Genomic DNA, 23,828 nt, shown 5'->3' on the forward strand with positions numbered 1-23,828 from the left:
TATTCTGTGAGGCTGGATCATCTCAGTCAGCATCCTTGTAGCTGTTCTGGATGCTGGATCACCTGGGCTGTTTTTATTGGTGTCTGGTCCCCTTGCTCTGAACATGCATAAACTTTTAAAGGTAGCATATATATCTGCATTAATACAAGTATGGACTGTGTGTTGTACATAAGTCAGTCAAAGACGATTTTTTGTTTTATGTTTGAATAGGTAAAATATACATCATGTGTCTTGTAGTTCTTTTAGGTTTATTTCTTTATGTTTATATCCAGGATTTTCAGGGTGTCTTCCTTGATCAAACCTGATCTTCTTTAACCTTGAATGAATCCACACTCTTATATCCTGTGGAAATAAAAGCATATCATCTTCCCCAAAGTAACATATCTTTTGACTTCCATTTTTGAAGTTAAGACATTTTTTAAAATACATAGTTTGGTTTAATTTAGCAGTCTTTATAATCCAATGTATCTTAGCAGCTATCACTTGCTCATCAACAATAAAAATATTCAAAGACAACATAATAATATACAGAACCCAGACTCTCTGTGTATTTCCCATCTTTACATGGCTTATTATATTTTCTAATTATTCTATTCCTTTTTAAGGACATTACTATTTTTTAAGCTATTTTTTTAATCTATGACTGTCTCTTTTCTTTCTCTTTTCTCTCTCAAGCCTATGTATATTTTTAAATACACTGTAACCTGATCTGAGTTTTTTTTTTTTTCATCTGGATATGTTTTTACTAAGCATCCGCACTGTTTTTTTGATGTCATGAGGTGAATCTTTTTTTTTTTTTGAGACAGGGTTTCTCTGTGTAGCTTTGCACCTTTCCTGGAGCTCACTCTGTAGCCCAGACTGGCCTTGAACTCACAGAGATCCACCTGCCTCTGCCTCCCGAGTGCTGGTATTAAAGGAGTGCGCCACCACCGCCTGATATGAGGTGAATCATGAGCTGCTATGTCAGCTACTCGCACTGCTCAGTTTAGCACACGTTGGTAGCTATTATTGATTGACAGCTGGCTCTCTCCCAAAGGCAGCTGCCAGGAGATGCTTTTCTATACCGCAGCTGTCATGTGAGACTGCAGGACATGGCTTATCTCATGAGCCAGGAGATGTGTCCCTGTATTGAGGCTAGCATGAGAGACCCAAGACTAGGAAGCTGCTCTTGGGTCCATTTCTGTGTACCTAGGATTCTTTTCCAAGTTCTCTCAGGTTTTATATGGATGTGGGTGCCAAACATTTAGGCACCATTTGTAGGTGGGCTTTTCTTTCCTGCCTGCCAGTTTCCAAATAACCAACATGGAAACTAAATATTAATTAAAATCCTTGGCAGATAGCTCAGGCTTATTACTAACTAGCTCTTACAACTTAAATGAACCCATTTCTATTAATCTATGTGCTTCCCTAAGGTTAGTTTACCTAATCTATGAACTTCATGTTGCTTCTTTTATATCTGGCTCATGAATTCCTCAGACTCCATCCTTTTTCTTCATAGCATTCTCAGTTTGGCTCTATGGTGATACATTGTGTATCTTAATAAACTTTGCCTGAAGATCAGAGGACAGAACAAACCACTGGATTAAGCGTTGATGCCAGGCAGTGGTGGCACACACCTTTAATCCTAGCACTTAGGAGGGCAGAGATCTGTCTGTGTGGTGGTATTGTGTTCCCCAAAATATTGTGCACCCTAATAAACTTATCTGGGGTCAGAGACAGAACAGACACTAGATACAAAGGCTAGAAAATGGTGGCACTCACACCTTTAATCCTAGCACTCCAGAGGTAGAAATCCCTCTGGATCTCTGTGAGTTCAAGGCCACATTGGCATCATGACACACACTTTTAATCCCAGAAAGCGAGCCTTTAATCCCAGGGAGTGGTAGTAGAAAGCAGAAAGGTATATAAGGTGTGAGGACCAGGCACTAGAAGCATTTGGCTGGTTAAGCATTTGGCTGGTTAAGCTTTTAGGTTTTGAGCACCACAGTTCAGCTGAGAGCCATTTGGATGTGAGGACACAGAGGCTTCCAGTCTGAGGAAACAAGATCAGCTGAGAAGTTGGCCAGGTGAAGTTAGCTGGGGCTTGTTCTGTCTCTCTGATCTTCCAGTGTTCACCCCAATACTTGGCTCTGGGTTTCTTTTATTAATAAAGACTCTTTAAGATTCCTGCTACATGTCTGTATCTCTCTGAGTTCAAAGCCACCCTGGACTATGTGAGATTGACTTAGTCTAGGAGAGAAACAGAGCCAGGCAGTGGTGGCACACAACTTTAATCCCAGCACTTGAGATCTCATGTCTCTGCTTTGGAAGCACATATGCCTTTAATCAAAACAAGTGATAGCTGGGTGGAGAAAGGTATATAAGGTATATGACAGGAACTAGAGTCTTTTTCAGGCTGAGAAGTTGGTGAGGTAAGAGGTAGTGGCTGTGGCTTGTTCCTTTGTTTCCCTGATCTTTCAGCATTTACCCTAATATTCTGGTGCAGAGTTTTTAATTATAAGAGCATTTAGCAATTCATATTACAGCTCTCCTGCCTAACCTTATCTTGTCCAGCTATTGGCCAGTCGGCTTCTTATTTAAACCAATCATGGAGACATATTCACATAGTGTAAAGGAATATTCCACAGAATACCCTCTGGACACAAGCTTTTATCCTCTTAATACCTTATGTTATGGTTAAATTTCAAGAGAACAGGAAAGGCTAAATATTAGGGACTAAATATTAGGTCATAGGTTAAATATTAGGTGATGAGGAACAACTGAATACTGGTAACATACATGAGTTCTGAGAGAAGGTATAACACTATTTTTTTCTAATGCTGTCATGATTTTGATGTTGTTGTTGTTGTTTTTGGTGTTGGATAAGTGTCTTAGTTAGGGTTTCTATTGCTGCAATGAAACACCATGACTTAAAGCAAGTTGAAAGAAAGGAAGAAAGTTTATTTGGCTTATATTTCAGCATTGCTATTCATCACTGAAGGAAGTCAGGACAGGAACTCAAATAGGGCAGGATCCCAGAGGTAGGAGCTGATACAGAAGCCATGGAGGGGAGCTGCTTAATGACTTGCTTCTCATGACTTGTTCAGCTCACCTTCTTATGGAGCTCAGGACCAACAGCCCAGGGATGGCACCACCCACCACGGGCTGGACACTTCCCTGTTGATCTTTAATTGAGAAAATGCCTTAAACTTGAATCTTAATGAGGTATTTCCCCAACTGAGGCTCCTTCCTCTCTGATGACTCTAGATTGTGTCAAGTTGACACACAAAACCAGCCAGTACAATAAGTACATAAAGTATATCTGAGAGTAAAAGTATAAAACACAATGTGAAAGTTCACAGCTTCAGAATGGCTATTCTAACTGCTCATTGAGGTATGCTGAGTTTGGGCTTAGAAAATTAAAAAGGAGAACAAAAGAAGGAAGAAGTGGAGGGAAAGAAGAAATGAATGAATGAATGAAGGAAGGAAGGGAGAGGAGGGAGGGAGGGGAAAGAGGGAGGGGAGGGAGGGAAGGGGAGAAAGGAAGGAAGGAAGAAAGGAAGGAAGGAAGGGAAAGGGAAAGAAAATTGAAGAAGTTATGGAGAACAAGCTAGTAGGCAGCATTCCTCCATATTCTGTGCTTTGGTTCCTGCCTTTTCTCTTCCTTGAGTTCCTGCTGTAGCTTCCCTAGATGATGGACTATAACCAGAATGAATAAGATTAAATAGCCTCACCCCAGGAAAGAAAGGTATACCTTGTTTGCTATTATTATCAGAGAATTTACTTAATAATCTTAGTAATGCACATTCTATGATTTAAAGCTTGTTTGTCATTATTAAAATTTATTTTTATTTTATAATAAGACATATGACATCTAATATATACTACAATAAACCTTCTTTTCTTCAATAAAATTACCAATAATGGGTCCAGATTTAGAAATTAAATGATGTATGCATGTGATACACAGACACACATGCAGCTAAACACACATACACAAAACAAAAATAAATTAATCTGAAAAAACATTTTAAAGATTAAATGAGTTATTGTCAAAAAGATAGCATTGTGTTTGTTCTCAAGATAGTATATATTTTGCACCAAATAGTGTATAATTGAACTCAGGTGCCTAGCAAGTTGAATAGCCAGATGAATGACAAATTTTGGAAGGAAGGATGAAAATTAACTGATTAGAAAATGATACACTTAACATGAAAAGAATAATAGAAACTGTACCACTCTTTTAATTCAAAGATAATGCCTGAACATTCATGGGTGACAAATTATAAATGAGTGCATCTTACCATGCACCTGTGGAGATGAACCAGGATTAGACTGTCTTTTTCAATATCATTTGGTGGCTACTGGCTCTTTTTACTGTTTACATCCTCCCCTGTCAGCAGCCCATAAGAGAGCTTGGTCTGATCCTTCATGTGGGCTGATTATCTGTTCTTACTTCTTGAGGCCTACAGCTTTCTGTATGTCATAGCCCCCAAGCAATGGACCTTACTGTTCATTCTATAACAGTGGAAAGGTTTCCCAGTCTTTGTCTTCTAGCTATGAGGTTTTAGTGTTTCTACTTGTCCTTGACACAGAATGCATTGCCATTGTATTTCTGGTCAACAAGAGGTGAACGTTTTTTTAGAGCTCCATAATGTTCCTCAGACCTTCTGTTTTATCTGTGAGTGAGACATTCTGGAAGCAGAAGAACTTTCATAAAGTATGGACTTGTTTTATCACCTTGTAGAAAGCCTTCTTTTATGGAGTAATTTCTGTGTTCCTCCAAAGCCATCTGCTCTTAACAATAATTGTTAGAATGAAAATAAGTAAAACAAATCATTTATTTTGGTTCCAACAAATTCTGACAACTATATTGGAGTAAATTAATCAGAAGAAATGATCAAATTATGAAAATAAACCATCCCGCCATAGCAGCAATTTTTGACATTATTGTTAAGTTTAATCTCATTTTCTAGGAAAACTTTCATTAGGTAAATTTCTTCTGACAATTATTTTTATATATTTCTAAAATATTTGAACATTCTCATGAATTTTATCAGTGTTAGGTATATTATCAGTGCTAGATGAAATAACACCACTATAATGATAAGCTGAACTATTTAGCTATTCATTTCAAAAGTTTTCTCTTGAACTATCTAGTGCACTAGAGACCTGGGGGCTGTAATTGGCTGTCTGTGACAATGAGATGATTCATGGGGTTGACTGTGTCAGAAACTCCAACTGTGAACATTGGTTGATTTACCAGTCATAAACACTAAGAACTATGAGTTCCAAACTCAGGTGAGCTTCTGTTATGGTTTTCATCTAGAATGACCCCTATAGACTCATGTTTTGAATTCTAGGTTCCCAGCATATGGCACTAGTTTTAGGTTATGGAGCCTTTAGTGGGAGCCTTTGGAGGTTATACTGCTCATGATTCTGACCTATGGACTCTGTATTCTGGTTATATGGAGAACTGAATGGACTACTCCCACAGCCACATTTTCACCATCACCAACCCTAAATTTTTTGAGCTGTGAGCCAACATAAATATATCTTTATACAGAAGTTTAATTGCCCCTAAAGACATATTTATTGAGTTTTTAAAATTTTTTATTGTTTTTTGCATGTTTCAATAATGCTTTTTAATTTTTCCCAAAGACCTTGAATATCTTTTGTATCTTGTATATCAGAAGCAGTGACAGTAGATACACATAGCTCACTTCTATCTTGACATGAATTCTCACCATTCATGCCAGTTGTTTGTAGGTTTTCATAGATGCTTTTATCATGTTAGTAAAGTTCACTTCTCTTGGTAGTTTGTTAAGGGCTTTTCTCAGAAATACCTTTTATCTGATGTTCTTTATGTACTTAGCTAACTACATAGATTTTCTTTCATTCTTAGTGAATAATATTAGAAAAACAGATTTCCTGACACTTAAGCAAATTTAAATATCCAAGACACTTGACTTTATATAAAAAATTAAAGATTACTAAGTCTTACATTATTAAAACTTATAACTTTCATGGAAACCAAGGCAACCAATAAAAGCAAAGCTAAGAGATAAGCTGCACTCATGGAGAGGATCTGCAGTTCCCTTCACCAGATAACTGTAAAACAACCAGGTCCACTTATTGGAGAGGCAAGAAAATAGAAGATGAAAAAGTTAATTCTCTACATTAATCAAGACCAGGCATATTATTTTATAATGATAAAATTGAAAATCTGAATGACTATAAATTTAACGTGAAATGAAGTTGTTCATACAATCTGGTAGAAATACAAATTGGCAGAATATTGGCAGAATAAGTGTTTTTAAGTATTCCATCCTCTAATAATTTCTAGTCAAGATATGCTCTGAGAAAAAGAAACAAAAATTCCTCAAAGTCTCTCTTCAATGTGGCATGAAATCAGAAAGGAGAGTGTTGACAGAAGCATTGTATCTTATGGCAAAAGATCAAAAGCAAAGCCACTGAAACTATAAGCCATTATCCATGGAACAAATAAGCAAACAGTACTGGGATCAACAGGAATATTTTCAAAAGGTCATAATGCATGAAAGGGAAAACCAAACTGTTTGTAGATATTTGATACTCTTATAAGACATACATTGGAATGATGAATATTCTTCTCAGAAGAATAAGATCAAAGGAGTTTCTTACTCTGTCTATACATTGTTTCTGAATGAAAACTCTGAAGCAAACAGCAAAAAATTTACTTTTGAAGAACCAGGTTGTGAGCACAAATATTTATTATGCAATATTATCTATGTGATGGGTTTATAAAATGACTGATAATTAAGAATAAAGTTAAAAGTTGCAGATTTTTCAAAGGCTGGACATTTCACATAGCAGAAATGATAGAAAAACATGAAAAGGAATTCAGAAGAATAGCCTTACATAATGAATGAAGGTTAGTGGCTATATTTGACAGCCTAGGTATCTACCATGGAGAAGTCCAATTTTTCCAAAATCTTACTAGTGCACTGCAAGTTTAGTATTAGGGTGGTGTTGCTTGAGCAATATTCTAAAGAATAAAATTCATTCTCTTTAGCTATAGAAACTCTAAAAACAATTAGCATCTTGGCTAGATTATGACTCATCATCTCTGAAAAATCAGCTTAATAAATATTTTAGTTTCCTACTGCAGTAGAGAAAGATTTTAGAACTGTTGGAGAGATGGATCGGTACTTGAATGGTTCACATAGATGTGTTTGAGATACACAAACCTGAGAACCATTCCATCTAGCTTCTTATCCTGATTCACTAAAGATTATTTGATAGGTCACTTAATTTCTATAAATTTTAACAGCTAAAACTCTCATTTAGGATTGTGTCAAATACTCCCAAGATTACCAGAAAACTAGTACTAACAAAAATTGAGATAATTGCATAGAATTATCCATGCACAACTTTTTCAGTTTATTTCCTGTGGATTTCCCATCACCAACCTTTAGTTAAAGGTTCTTAAGCTTCTCTGTCCTCCCTCTGTAACCAGCATGACAGGAAGAATCACACTCATGTGAATTTATTACAGGGAACCTGAATGTGTTTGGAAGGAATTCTGAGGGCTATCAGTTAGTGAGGACCACATTACTTTCTGAAGCCTTTAGCTTGTTTAGATCAATGGCCAACTCACTTGAACAGACATAGAGGTGAAGAGGGAAGGAGACAGAAGCAGAAGTGGAAGAGACACCACCTTAGCTAATTTACTCTGAGGAACTCAGCCTATGATCCTCTTTCTCTTTCCTGGTTTTACTTCTTTTTTTAAATTTTTTTTCCTTTTATTTTATTTTACAATACCATTCAGTTCTACATAACAGCCACAGATTCCCTTGTTCTCCCCTTTCCTGCCCCCCTCCCCTTCCCCCCAGCCCATCCCCCATTCCCACCTCCTCAAGGGCAAAACCTCCCCCAAGGACTGAGATCGACCTAGTAGACTCAGTCCAGGCAGGTCCAGTCCCATCCTCCCAGATTGAGCCAAGCGTCCCTGCATAAGTCCCAGGTTTCAAACAGCTAACTTATGCAATGAGCACAGGACCTGGTACCACTGCCTAGATGCCTCCCAAACAGATCAAGCCAATCAACTGTCTCACCTATTCAAAGGACCTGATACAGTTGGGGGCCCCTCAGCCTTTGGTTCATAGTTCATGTGTTTCCATTCATTTGGCTATTTGTCCCTGTGTTTTATCCAACCTTGGTTTCAACAATTCTCGCTCATATAAACCCTCCTCCTTATTTTACTTCTAAGAATGTTTTTAAATCTTAATAGGTGTGAAAGAGGGCTGAGCTCTGCATCCAGGCAGGTCCAGAGGAATCCAGAGTGTAGGGATGATGGTAGGATGGCAAACAGAAGGACTTTGTGTAATAAAGAAGGTAGCTTCTCTCTCACCACTTCCTGCTTCCTTATTTCTCTTCCATCAGTTTGTAAGTTCCTATTATTTTTAATTGAAGAATGAAATTTATCTACATCACTAGTAGATTCCAACTCTTCTAGTCACCTCAAGACAGAATTACTTTAGCAATGGCAGCATAAACTACCTCCCAGTGTTTGTTTTAATGACTGAAACTAAACTGCTTAATAATGGTATAGGTTAAGAAGCACTTCGTAAATCTTGGAAATAAATGTATATACATTGCTTCAATGTCTAAGCCAAAATACACCTAACAACAAATTTTCTATTTGTTTCTTTTATTTCTATTACTCATAAAAATGGAATACTTTTCAATTATGTTTATTTATACAATTTTAAGTAGAAAACAATAGTTTAATAAAGACAATATAGTGTACTGGCAGGGAGTCAAGAGACATAATCTAAGCTTGAGAGACAACATACATCAGAAAAGCTGAATATCTCTTTTAAGGGCACTGTTTTTTTATAGGCCACAGTTAAGGTTTTTGTCTAATGTTCAGGAAAAAGACAGAGCACTAAGTTATGACTCCTTTTTGTTTGAAAAATGTAGTTTCTTAAGTGAGAAATTCTGTTAAAATTGCTCACCTCCTGTGATAGGACTGCACTTAGCACATATATTTTTAATAAATGGACAGCCTACTGGATACACAAATATCCAAATTACCATACAGCAGAAAATAACACTGTCAATAGTAATATTTGTGATTCAAACATAAAATTATATTAAAATGCATATGTGTGTAATAATAAGCAAATATTATCTTAGATGAAAATGAAAAGTAAATGTTTTTTTTAACTAAATAACTGGTCTCTACTTTTTATGTTAATGCATAGTCCGGGAAATAAAAATATCTTTTTCCTGTTTCTTAGCTAATTCTAAATTTAGATTAATTAATCCAAAGTAACAGAGCAAGTCTCTGGCTCCACAACGGAAGCTAAGCAGCTTAATTCGTTCTTAAAGGAAGCTGGTTTAGACTGTGAGTTGACTCCTAATGGATAGAGTGGTTTATTTTGAATTTTTCAAAACAATTTATTCTGTAATGTGTAGAAACCTAACAAAGAAATTGCTTCTTTCAAATCTCATGGCCTTTTGTGATTTAGTGTGAAAGTTAAGCTTTCAAAGCTCTTACATAATTCTTTTTCCTAAATATAGAGCCATTACAATTCCCATCAACTGCTGTCAATATAGCTGTGTGGGGGGATTAAATGAGATAATGAATTTCTTTAAAGTAATCAGCACATAATGGGCTTTTCAAAAAGTGGTAGCTATGAGAAGTCTAGTTGGAAAACTCTGTGCTCCTATAGCTCATACAACTTCCAGCATATTGCTTACTTTTGTAAACAGACTTTTATTGAAGTCCATCTGTCTTAAGACCGCATTCACTTTTACACAAGGATGGCTGAGTTGAGGAAGTGACAGAGAGTGGATGGTCTACAGAGCCTAACATGCTTATTTGGCTCTTCAAGAAAGTTTGGTGATTCTCGGCTTGAACTAAAGGCAGTATTTAGCTAAAAATATCTATACTCAAAATAAGACATTATGAGCCGGGCGGTGGTGGCACACGTCTTTAATCCCAGCACTCGGGAGGCAGAGGCAAGCGGATCTCTGTGAGTTCGAGGACAGCCTGGTCTACCAAGTGAGTTCCAGGAAAGGCGCAAAGCTACACAAATAAACCCTGTCTCAGAAAAAAAAGACATTATGACTCACATACAACTTTTTTTATTCAAAAAGGCAGGAAACTCTAATTTGAAGGAAGTCCAAACATATTCTGAGACACTCAAACACTGGAAGTCAATCCATCTACTGGAACAGATTTTGATTGCTTAAGTAGTACAATAATAAACTGATATCTATGGATTATTTAAGTTAATAAAATCCTATGCCAAGCTTATTTATTCCTTTTCTTTCCAGGATTTCAAAGAGTTTGTTAGTTTTATTAAGTTTATTTAGTTACTTATCTATCTTTTTATTAAGAAACAATAAAAAGACATATAGAAAGGTATATTTATATAATGTATTAATTTGCTGAGTTGGGTATAAATATATGCTTATAAAACCCTCAATTGTCCTCCTACCATTTTCATTGTTCTTGATGTTAGTGTTCGATGCTTAATAACACTTCATACACCGTCTGTGCTCCTAACATTTTTACATGTTCAATGTCATATGGTTGGCAATGGGTACTTATATACAGAGGAATTACCTCAACACCAGGCTTGTTTTTAAAATCAAATCTGTGTTAATGGTTTGGGAAGGTATATATTTCAGTAGTAGGTATATATAACAAGTAGGAGGTATATATTTCAGGTTTTGCTATATCATCTTAGCTCTGTGGTTGTTATTTTTAATATTATCAATAAAATTATCAAAATTAACAAGGAGTAATCACCTGCCCCAAGACTCTACCAGCAATTAAGCACCAATTAATGAACTCCACAATAGAAATTCTTTGATATTTTGTTGCAATTTTTCATAGTATAATGAAAGACTATCTAACATTCTTAAGCACAGGCTAGTAAAGAGGTAGGCTTTGTATAAGAAGAAATCAGGGAAAGTTTCCTGAAGGAGTCAAGTTACTGTGTTTCCAGGGTATGTGGCCACTTTATTTATTCCAAAGGACACGGTATAACAAACATCTACTGTGGGAAGGCCACAGAAGTGATGCCCATGCAGTCTTTAACATCAGCACTCAGGCAGGAGAGACTGGTCCTCCTAGAGAGAATGGCAATATCCCACCACCATGCTCATCTCTGTTTATTCTCTGGAATGTTGGTTATTGCTCCTTAAACCTCTGATGTAACTCCTTTGTGCAGCTGGAACCTTTCGTTTCACCTACATGACAGGGCCTACTAAGCATGCCATCTCTACCTATATTTTAAACATTTTCTTCCACTTTATCCAGTTCCATGTGTAGATTATGCCTCCTGCACATGTCTTTGCCTCCATTGTTTCTCTCCCAAGTATATTACATAATAGTCTACTACACAATGCCTTTTGTGGAATAAGGAGTCCATGCTGCTATGGTTTGTAGAGTACAATAAATGAATAAGGAAAAGATGTTCCATCCATTCCTCCTAAAAACCCTTGATAGAATTCTATCAGGATAGAACAACCCCTGACTACACACTCTCTACTCATCTCTCCATCAACCACTCATGCACCTTGACTTTGCCCAAACCACACTGTCCTGTCTAAGAATTGGAAGTACTCTTCAATATCCACTTGACAGTCAGCAACTCTCAGGCTATAGTGGTTCCTTACACTCTTGTCACAACCCCATTCTTATATTTAAGCCACCCATCTCCACACAGCACCCTAAGTTTTATATTTTATTACCAAAATCATGGTACAGTTGGAAATCTTGGATTCTTTTTTCTGGCCATGATAACTTTCTTATTTTCTCTCACTTCAACCAAACATGTATTTTGATCATATAGAGATCTTGAATGTTTTCTTTTTCCCCTTAATTCATCTCCATTTTCATCTGTTTCCATAGCCAACCTAGGCTACCTGGCCTTCATTTCATCTTCTTTGTGAGTCACTCCTATCTCCTCATCCCTTTGTCTCTCTGTTCTCCTGCTCCAAATAAATAAAGCTCTAAAGCTGGGTCAGTTTCAATCTTGCCTTTCTCCTTTCTTATGTAAGACCCAGGACAATTATTATTTTTCACATTGATGTCACTGTTAAGTCCATACTGTGAAAATTTGGTTGGATCTTTAACATTATATTTGAATTGTCATTATTATCATTTTATTATTATTATTATTATTATTATTATTATTATTTTATTATTATTTGTAGACAAATTTCTAAACGGTCTCATTATGCTAGCTCAGTCGGTAGAGCATGAGACTTTTAATCCCAGAGTTGGGGGGTTCGTGCCCCATGTTGGGTGCAAATTGTAGACGAATTTCTAAACAGCCTTATTAAATAAAAAACACAGAGCCAAATATAGGGGTGAAAGCCTTAGAAATCAGGGAAATAGTCATAGCCACCAACCTTACCTCTCCAGCTCTGCAGCTACCTAAAGTGAGCTACTTCCTGTCTACCTGTGCTTTTATTGCCTTAGCCCAGCTACCTCACTTCCTTGTCACTGCCTGCCTGTAAAGACCTCCAGGTCTCTATGGTCGGTACTGGGATTAAAGGCGTGTGTCACCACACTTGGCTCTATTCTCTAGTGTGTCCTTGAACACACAGAGACCCTACCTGCCACATGATCAGATTAAGGGCATGTGCTACCACTGCCTGACTTCTATGTTTACTTAAAAATGGCTGGCCTTTTCCCCCTTGATCTCCAGGCATATTTTATTTATTAACATATGAATAAAATATAACCACATTTCAGCACAAATAAAATACCACCACAGTTAGTAGTAGTAGTATGTTTGGCTTAATTTCCCTGTTTTACTTAAACTTCCTATTTCATTGTGTCATTTTCTCGGATGTGCATCCATTTCTCACTATGTAAGAGAAGCAGAAATTAGTGAGGACCCACCTCTCACATCCACATGCTGTCTCTATGTTAAAACTTTATTTTCAAACATCACTATCAGTCTATGTTTTTGTTTATGCTATAAAAATGTTTACATTCATTTACTCATTTTGATTGTGCATCTATATGACTGAATATATCTGTATATGTGCAAAATTGTGCAATGACATATGTGAGTATAGCCTGTATTGATTGTCTGCTTTTCAACATGTGGATTGAAGACTGAAGTCAGGTCATCAGGCTTGGATGGAAGTACCTTTAGCAACTGAACCACCTTGTCAGCCCATTTCTACTTCTTTGCTTTCGTTGTAGCAAAATTATTGCCCTTTTGGTATTGATTTAGATATAATTTCCTCATAAGGCTCTCCATTCTTTCTCCACTGTTATTGTTTACCATCTGTTTTTCTTGCTACCTATAAGTACCATGTAGCCTGATTAGATCAATGCCATATCACAGCTGTTCCTAGGCAGTCAAAGTTTAGGATTAAGTGGATTTTGTTACAGGAAATAGAGCTCCACCAAGGAGGATGGGATTTATAAATGACTCCATAGAAGTTTCTTGACATCCACATAGATGTTTATATTAATATATGCATGTGATTGATTCTTTTACAGAAAAGTTTATGTGTGTGTGGTCTGAATTTTTACCAACCCTTTCTATTTTTAATGTGTTGGGTGAGTTTTGAGTAACTAAAAGAACTCAATTACAGAACAAATTGTTTTCTCTCTGAAAATGTTTTTGTAATGGTTTTCTGGTTTTAAGTTTGTTTTATTCATATATGGGATTTCTTGAAGTGTAGTACTGTTAAATTTATATATCTCCTTTATACGATGAATGGCTTTCTATATGTCAATCAATTTTTCCATAAATATATGGAATTATGATATTTGCTTTCAGAATGATTAAAAACAGTGGTCTTGACAATGATTAAAACTATTTAAGAATTAGACCTTCAGCTCCTTTACCAGAGGCTAGGTTGATTATAGGGACCCCAGATCATTGCCTAGCCCAATTGTCATGAGAGAGGCTTCACCAGGCAACTGATGGAATCATGCCAAGACCCATAGCCAAACATTAGGCAGCCTTGGGAAATCCTGTGAAAGAGGGGGAGGAAGCATTGTGGGAGCCAGAGGGCCAAGGACACCATGGAAAAATATACAGACTCAACTCACTTGGGCTCCTGGGGTCTCACAGAGACTGAACCACTTACCAGAGAACTTGCATGGGACCTGTGCCCTTTGTACATGTGTTGCTGTTGTGTGGCTTTGTCTTCTTGTGGCACTCCTGGCTGAGGGAGTAGGGGCTATCTCTGACTCTGTTGCCTGCTCTTGGGACCCTTTCCTCCTACCAGATTGCCTCCTCCAGCCTTAAGAGGAGAAGAGGTGCTTAGTCTTGCTGCAGCTTGATAAGTACGTGAAAGGCTTGTACTTTTCTGAAGGGAAAGGGCAGGAAGTAGATGGGGTGAGGGACTGGGGGTAGGGGAGTGGGGGTGAGGAAACTGTGATCAGGCTGGGAAAAATTAATTAATTGATTAATTTAAAAAATTAAGAATTAGGTCTAGCAAGATGCCACATTGGGAAGCACTTGCTGCACAAGCTAATGACTTCAGGTTAATTTGATGTGGTGCATGTACAGATGTGTAATGACCAAATCAGGGCAATTAGTGTATCCATCACTTTAACATTCATCTTCTGTGTGATTTGGCATCCTTAGCCCAGGTGTTAACCCCTTAACCTCTGGTGTAGCGATTATTGTACTGGCACTTTCAGTTTACTTCCAGCCTTTCCTCCCCCTATTGCCCCTGCTTTGTTGAGCTGACTAGTCTGTTTCTGAGCTTCTGAACATGGCATCACTTACAGAAGGAGAAGCACATTACCACAGCATGAAAAAGGGAGAGAAAATGAGGGGTTGGTAGGAAAACAGAAAGATCTAGAGTAAGACTTCGAAGGGAAAAAAAAGGTTACTGTGGCAACATGACTGCTGTGGGGAAGACTGCCCAGGCTCACGGTGACAGGAAATGAGTCAAACAACACAGTGACCAGAGGAATCGCTTAAGAGGCAGATGATTAGTCAGCTTAGGAGGCCGCCAAGTAATTGAGTTAATTTTCAAAAGGCCTTCTATGAGACTCTCCTACCTTGAGCACTGCTGCACACCCCTCCAGTGACTTACCTCCGCAAGATAGAATTCATCATACTGCCTTCTGAAGTTCTCTCCCTTGTAGTAGTTGCTGGCTGCAACTATCACATCCACAGTCACCATGCTCAGGATAAACATGTGGAAAACAGATGACCGCATCATTTTCTGAGGAGGCAAAATGGATAGGTAAACTCTTCATGAAGACACGAACCTCACCATTAACTGCCATGTGAATGCTGATATGTTTTGAAGGACAACAGGTCTATGGGACAATATGGCAGAGAAAAACAGCTTTTCAAAGACCACTGATCAATGTCTTTCTTGCTCAATATTGGGATCAAAGGAAGCCATTTCTTTTAGTGAGTTAAAGATGTATAGGAACATAGTTTCAGAAATCTTCAGTTAGAAATGGAAAATATATTTAATTGAACTTATATATACTTGAATTTTGTACAATAGGTTGTTTTGACCCTGAGTTCTGACTATATGAAAAACTAGTTTCCAAATGGTTACCCTGAAAAACAAGCATGACCATTTGGTATCAAGTGAGAAAATAAAAACATTTTGCACTCACTCATAGGAGGATGCTATATGTGGAACAAGGATGACTGGATTGCTACTCACATCACCAGTGAGGCTACCTGGAAAATGGGACCCCAAGAAAGACACAGAGAAATGGATGAGATCTACATGAACAGCCTGGACATGAGTGGGAGCAATGAAGGGCGAGGGTTGAGGGAAAGAGAGTGGGAGATCCTAGCTGGATCAAGAAAAGAGAGGGAGAACAAGGAATAGGAGACCATGGTAAATGAAGACCACATGAGAAAAGGAAGAAACAAAGAGCTAAAGAGGCCCACAGAAATCCACAAAGATACCCCCACAAAAGACTGCTGGCAATGGTTGAGAGACAGCCAGGACTGACCTACTCTGGTGATGGGATGGCCAAACACCCTAATAGTCATGCCATAAACCCCATCCAAGGACTGAGGAATCTGGATGCAGACATGCACGGCTAGGCCCTGTGTGGAGCACTGGGAGTCTAATTAGTGAGAAAGAGGAGGGTTTATATGAGCGAGAATTGTTGAGACCAAGGTTGGATAAAGCACAGGGACAAATAACCAAATGAATGGAAACACATGAACTATGAACCAAAGGTTGAAGGGCCCCCAACTGGATCAGGCCCTCTTAATAGGTGAGACAGTCGATTGGCTTGATCTGTTTGGGAGGCATCTAGGCAGTGGTACCAGGTCCTGGGCTCGTTGCATGAGTTAGCTGTTTGAAACCTGGGACTTATGCAGGGACGCTTGGCTCAATCTGGGAGGAGGGGACTGGACCTTCCTGGACTGAGTCTATCAGGTCAATCCCAGTCCTCGAGGGAGACCTTGATCTGGAGGAGGTGGGAATGGGGGATGGGCTGGGGGGAAGGGGAGGGGGGCAGGAAGGGAGAGAACAAGGGAATCTGTGGCTATTATGTAGAACTGAATAGTATTATAAAATAAAATAAAATAAAAACATTTTGCAGATGGTTACAAAGTTGGATAGAGGGAGAAACAGAAGATTTATTTTCCATTATTGCTTCCATAAATATTTCTGAAAATAATCCTATAGTGAATAATGACTGTCTGTTAAGCTTATTATGTGTCTTGGGCTGTTCTAGAATTTTACATAGATTAACTCAGTTAAAATCCATGCTAATTCTAGGATGTTATTCTAATTTGATGGATAAGAAAGCTGAGACTGTAAGAGGTTAAACAATTTTCTTCACTGTCACATAAGAATTGAGGCTAGACTCAGGATTGGGAATTAAATCTGGTCCAAGTCCGTTGCCTATGCTGGAGTGGAGTTAACTAAGCATTAAAAACAAGTATTATGGTAGCTGCCACATATTAAATGCTTACTGTGTGCCAAGTAATTTATGTATCTGTTATTCATGTTGTATCTGTTAATACCTCAGCTCAAAACAGTAGGATATATATGACATGCATTATACAGAGTTCAGAGAGTTTAGGTTGTTTGTTCAAAACCACACAGAAAGAATGCATCAGAACTGAGCTCTGCCATTAAATCTATTTGAAGTCCATTCTGTGATTTTACTCCCTTGTCGGGAAGAAATTATCTAAGTGGAGAAAACAGAGGGTGAAGGCTCTGGACACGGAGAGCCAACTGCTCAGGACCAATGCCACCACATGGTCTTTTCTTGTTTTTTGAGTTTTAGAGAGAAATTTATTATAGATTCATAAGTAGGAGAGAGTGAGTGGGAGAAAGATAGAGGAAGAGAGAGAATATGAATTTGAATGAGGCATGGAGAGAGAACCATGCAATTTAATTTAGACATGGAGATCAGTCGCATGGCAGATAAGCTGATGTAAAGCACAAAGTGGAGGCAGGTGTGGAGTAAGGCTTCAGAGAAAAGATTTCATAGGCTCTGCCAACATCCAAAAATCAAAACCTTTCTGAGTCGGGACATAGAAAGGCAGTCACATCTCTTCTTGAGGCGTTTCTTCCCCATACTATGGACACTGTTTGCCCTTACCCTATGATCTGACTGAAGAGCTCAGTATTGCAACTAAAAGAGCCTACATGAAGCTCAGGTTGAGACTAAGATAAAGTGTACCTGAAAGATGTCCAAAGCATCATCTTACCCAGCCTTCTCTAGCAAAATGGGGTGGAGCCAAGTAGTTTGGAGCTTGAGACTCCACCACTTCCTGATGCTATATCCCTAACAAGCCACTGCACCTTTATTTTCTCCTCAGTAAAGTGGACACAGTGTGTCTGCTCAAAACGTACATTATTGTAGATGTAACGGTCTTATTAAATAAGAAACACAGAGCCAAGTGCAGTTAAAAGCCCAAGAGGTCAGAGCAGTAGCTAAGAGCTGAGACTAAAACCATCTTCTTATCCCTTGCTGCCGCTGCGTCCTTCCCTTGAGCAAGAGACCTACTTCCTTTGTGTCTGTCTTTTTATTGACTTTCTGTTCTGCCTTCTCATTGGTTGTAAACCCAACCACGTGACTTCCTCATCACTGCCTGTCTATACAGACCTCCAGGTCTGTATATGTCTATGGTTGGTATTGAGATTAAAGGCGTATGTCTCCAAGCTGGCTATGTTCTTGAACACACTCTGCCTGCCATATGATCGGATTAAGGGTGTGCGCCACCACTGCCCGGTTTCTGCTATGGCTTGCTATTAGCTCTGATCCCCAGGCAACTTTATTTATTAACATACAAATAAAACCACATTTCAGCACAAATGAAATATCACCATATATTATCATTTTAAAATAAATCAACATCTGTTAAGATGTGTTATTCAAAGACCTCTAGTACAAACAATTGCCATTTCACGAACCAGATACGTTTCTGTTAGGAATGAGAAATTAGTCACACAGGGGCAAAGAATTAATTATATTGAACATCTTTGACCCCAGAACCAAGGGAGATAAACCAAAATGATGAAAACCTAATAACTAGAGATATCTGAACCAAGGGAAAAGCAGATTTCCCACGAAGCTTCATGTCCTTCCTGGGGATTGAAACATTTTTATAACCATTTCTCTTTGACTTTATTTCATTGGTAATACAAAAATTAAATTCCAGAACTGCCAATCAACCTGTTTGTATGGCCATCAATTTACTTGCAAAAACTACTGATCTTTATAACACAGATAAGTAAATCAGTTGTCAAGTTTCTATTCTTGTTAGAACTTGCATTGTTACTTTCTCTTTCTTTGCATTGTTAGAGTTAAATTCCACGCCCATTATTTCCTTTCTATACTCTTTTCAGCATAATGTTCTATTAAAAACATATCAACTGATTTCTATTTTATTAGCATGACAGAAAAGCCACAACTTTTTCTTTCTGTTTTCCTTCACTATGGATTTAGGTCTTAAGTAAACTATTATTACAGAAAAGTCCGAACAAAGCTTTCAGCCATGGCTGTCAGAAAACTTTGAAATTGGTTTTGTAACTGTCACAGCTTGGCTTTGGTGCTGTCATTATAATTAGGTTATTTTTTTTGTCTGAATGTCTATGTATCTTTGTTGGTACAGAGTTATTAAAATAATCACTTACAATGGAGTTTGATATGCTATAATCACTGTGCCTTAGTTGACTTGCTCCAAAGTAATAACTTTCAAACATTAAATAAGAAAGAATATGATAAGTATGTGTAGGAGCCAAATTTAAATATTAAGACCAGTAACTCCAGCTTTAATATGAAAGCTGGTGGCAGAAGCCACTGGAACTGAATTCAATCAACCAGTGTTAAGAAACTGTCCTCAGCTTCCATGATGCAAAATGGCTGATAATATCTCATCTGCATTCCTTCTTGCATTTGCAGAAGTCTAAGTCTGCACCTTCAATTTTTACTTTCTTATGCAAATTAACAGAAAGAAAATTGTTGAAGTTGAAGAGGTGTCACAAAACACTATGAAACTTGAGGTTTCCACAGTTCTATCACTTAACATAAATCTAGGTTCTACCTATCATCTATTTATCTATATAGAGACATGCACACACATACTTGTCCATGAACACCCACATGCACAAATTTAAATGTATGTATATATGTGATGTATTTTTATATGTAGTATAAGAACATCTGTATTCACACTTTTTTAAGTTCCTTCATTTAAAATGTCATTTTAGTTCACTTTTTTTAAAATCAAGAGACAGAAGAGATGGTTCAGTGTTTAAGAATGGTTGTTGCTCTTCTAGATGATCCAAGTTCTGTTCCTACTACCCACATAGGGCATCTCACAATCTCCTATAATTCCAGCTCCAGGAATTCTGACACCATCTTCTGGTCTCAGTGGGTATATGCACCTACTCACATAGACATACATACACAGACATAAATAAAAATAAAAATAGAATCACATTTTAAAGTGCTTTGAAAAACCATCAGAATAACTTTTAGTTTTTCTTTGCTCCAAAATCCACTTATTTGTATAAACGGCAATTTCAATTACCAAGGTGTGAAGAAACTATAATAGAATCTTTGCCAAAGCATAAAAATCTGTTAGAAACACCGGAGACTTTGAACTCAAAAGGTCTCTGGGTCAGCTGCACCCTTGTAGGTGCTTAGAAATGCAAGAACTATGGCCTCTTCCCCTCCACAAAGAATTCAAATCTGTAACTTTAACAAGGTCCCTGGGTGGTTTCCTGTGTCATGTTTAAGTTAAAGAATAAGTGCTGTAGATAATCCTCATTGATTGATAGGATAAACTGGGTGTCCTATAAAAATTATCAGATTCTTCAAACTTCTTCTTCTTCTTTTTTTTTTTTTTTTGGTTTTTCGACACAGGGTTTCTCTATGTAGCTTTGCGCTTTTCCTGGAACTCACTTGGTAGCCCAGGCTGGCCTCGAACTCACAGAGATCCTCCTGCCTCTGCCTCCCAAGTGCTGGTATTAAAGGCATGCGCCACCACCGCCCGGCTAAACTTCTTGATTCTAGAAGCTTACAATGATTGAAGTAGAATCTGTCAAAGACTGGATGAATATCATTGTTATATTAGGATCACTAGAGCCCCAAATGGATGGCAATTCCTTCCCATGCAATTCCAAGGCAAAGAACCAGTTAGACAAAAGAGTTTGCACCATGAGGGGGCTTTTTGAAGCCACAGTTACTGACTCTTTAAAAATGGCAGGGGATAGGGTAGTGTCAAGAGCTAGAAAAGAAAAAGGAATAGCATTTGATTAGTTTCCAAAAATAATTTAGTCTCACTAACATCTCATATTTTTCTCCAATGAAAATGAATTTTGACTTCTGACTTGCTGCACATGATAAATTTGTTTTGTTTAAGTAACTAAGTTTGTGGACATTTGCTTCAGTTGTAATAGGAAACCATATAGCACTGTCTATGATTCTGATGGACATCAGCTCAAATTATCTTCTAGGGAAACGATTGAACACACCTGCCCAGTACTGTGAAGTGATACTTGAACTATGGTCTCCACACAGGGTGATTCATCAGTAGGATGCTGTAAATACTGTTGCTTCAAATGCAAACATTATAGTAACTATCTCTTTAATCTTGCTTTGTACTAGGAAGTGCCATGAGAAAATGAGTGTGAAGCAATGGTGCAAAGGCCAAGAACAAGAAATATCACTTTTATACTAGTTTGAGGGATGAGGATGTAGCTCAATGGTTAAGCGCCTGTCTAACTAGCATGCATGGAGCCTGTGTTCATGCAAAAAGGAAAGAGAGAGAAAAACACTACTTTTGAGTCCCTAGACTGTAAGTGAAGCCACATGGGGACTGAGGTCCTTGTTCAATTAAAATCACTATTAACAAGAAATTATATCATGAGATGAGGCAATCTGTACTAGAGTGCTTGGTCTGTGCCAAGCTTCATTTCAAGTACACTGCATACTGATGTAATGACACCATTTGGTCTTCAATAGTCTCAAGTATTTGGTGTTCATGTCATCCCCCTTCATCAGGAAGAAACAGATTTCTTAGAAAGGATAAGTAGTGTTCCAATCACATCAAGTTGGAAAGCATTCCCAAATGTTTTGGGAACAAAGCAGATGTTCTTCTACCTTCTTTTGAGCAGTCAAGAAGCCCTTGACATGGCTCTGGATGCTAAAATAGATGTGAAGTATTATCCTTACTGAGGGTTTGTCTGGGAATAGAAGGCAGAAGTACATGAAGCTTGTGTTTGAAACCTTAAGACAGTTTGTTCTGTACAGAAGGATGTAAGATCATTATGATATAATGGAATGTTGAAGACTGGTTGAGCTCTGTGCCTGACTTGACAACATTTGCTCTTTATGACATTTTCTCTTCTAGGAAATGCATGTTGTAATATTTACATATTTGTTTGAAATATAAATGTAAACAGGACTATTTAATGTAGTGTGTAGCCTAGTAGTCATCTTGAATATTGTATTGGAAAACTGGAGGGCTTTAAAAAATAGAGATATGATCAGTTGCTTATGGAAGAAGGTAAGAGAGATAAAACATGAGGGATTAATTAAAAGAAATAACAAATCTTGAGACAGACTATGAAGATTCATTCATTTTAAAAATGTCTAAAGTGATTTTGTTTTGGGTAGTTTATATGTAAGTATTTTGTGGGACCTGCTTCTATTAATTTTTCAGCTAATATTTTTATATGAAGTTGTACCTTTGAGAGCCTTAAGATTCTGTAGATAGAATATCCAAAATAGAACACTTGTGGCCTTAGAGTACACAAGGCATATAAATTATGATACAATAATGAATACCACAGTTCAGAAGTTAATCTTTCATTTGCTTTTTGAGTGAACAAAATATACTACCTTAGTTAAAAATAAAGTTCCACCTACTGAACATTGCATCATTTGGATACCAAATTTTGAATTTCATTTGGATTTCAAAATAAATAATTTAGTGAACAATGCATTTATAAGATAAATTTTTCAAAAACCATCTTGCATATGATCTGTGAGCCTAAGAAATAGAACATAACGATGAGCAACTTCACAAAACCTAAAATAAATCTCCCACTCACAAGTCCTTATTGAGAAGACATCTGCATGTCAATGCTTCTATAATTGATATACAAAATGGTTCCACCCAATTAAAATAATTTTTGTTAGGTAGGTAATATGTTTATATCAACACTGAAAACAGATCAGTGGATGTTCTTCTAGACTGTGTCTTTCGGCATCATCTGTCCTTAGAGAGGAAAGACAGAAAGGGCTCCACAAATAACTCTGTGCAAGGGTACTAGGAGTCCATGAAACCATGAATATCCTTCCAAAGGCCATGCTTGCTCTTTTCTTAGGTAAAAGTGAACATCTGGAATTCAAATTGCAGGAAGAAGACTCTCATAAGACCCTTTAATCTCTTGTCCAGTAGCAGTAAGTTTTCCACTGTTATGTCATTAAATCACATATTGGTAGTCATACTATTATCATCAATAGACTTCAGCCATCAGCTCCTGATCCTACAACACAAGTTAGATTTTATTAAGAAGAAACTCCACAGAGAAACCCTGTCTCGAAAAATCGAAGAAGAAGGAGGAGGAGGAGGAGGAGGAGAAGGAGAAGAAGAAGAAGAAGAAGAAGAAGAAGAAGAAGAAGAAGAAGAAGAAGAAGAAGAAGAAGAAGAAGAAGAAGAAACTCATGTGTGCTAGGATGGGGAAAGTTGCTAATCTGGGTTGAATGTTATTCTTAGCTAGTGATTTTAATGTTTCTTTTAGTCTATGTGGAAAAGTGTGGTGGCCTCTCACTGAACTCACCCCACGTGTCCATTCCCTTGGCAGTATCTTCTACAGCAATTCTCAATCCATTCATGTGATTTTCTCTGGTTAGTTTATAATAACAGAGGAATCATGAGCAGAGAATTGGGAAATACTTGTTTGTTAGGATTTACTCTCCTTACTCTAGGGTGCCTGTGCCACCACACTGACATGCTGACCTAGCAATGGATTCTAACGTCCTCTTCACTCCATTGTCAGTCAGCAAAGCCCAGAGCATAAATATGAGCTGAAGAGTATCTGATCATAGATGCCCAAGCTATTAGATGAGATTTGGCATGGACTGCCAGAACTTTTCAGGCAAGTCATAGATTCACAAACAAAAATTAGTACTTTCTTTATAAACCAGCATGTCTTAAACCAGTCAGTTTCACTTAATTGCTAACCACCAGGCTATCCCAGGCATTCTGGTACTTTCATGGATCATTGATCTGATCTAGGTATTTGAAAATTAATGATCTAATAATGAATATTGATCCTTGGGGAAGGGAAGAGAATTTATGGGTGTCCTAAAGGTATTCAACCTCATTATCCAAGGCCTAACCACATACATAAAG

General features: G+C 37.6%; 1 protein-coding gene across 3 annotated transcripts in view; it reads right to left on the reverse strand.

Annotated features, from left to right (window-relative positions):
• Positions 1 to 23,828, reverse strand: part of Nalcn (sodium leak channel, non-selective) — a 301,887-nt gene that overhangs the window by 171,482 nt on the left and 106,577 nt on the right. For all 3 annotated transcript variants that reach the window (XM_006978781.3, XM_042285329.2, XM_015997513.3), the window contains exon 11: positions 15,058 to 15,189. In XM_006978781.3, coding sequence (XP_006978843.1) covers positions 15,058 to 15,189 — 132 coding nt within the window. The remainder of the gene's footprint in view (positions 1 to 15,057; positions 15,190 to 23,828) is intronic.

The sequence above is a fragment of the Peromyscus maniculatus genome, chromosome 9 (genome assembly GCF_049852395.1).
Source record: "Peromyscus maniculatus bairdii isolate BWxNUB_F1_BW_parent chromosome 9, HU_Pman_BW_mat_3.1, whole genome shotgun sequence".
Classification (NCBI taxonomy): Eukaryota; Metazoa; Chordata; class Mammalia; order Rodentia; family Cricetidae; genus Peromyscus; species Peromyscus maniculatus.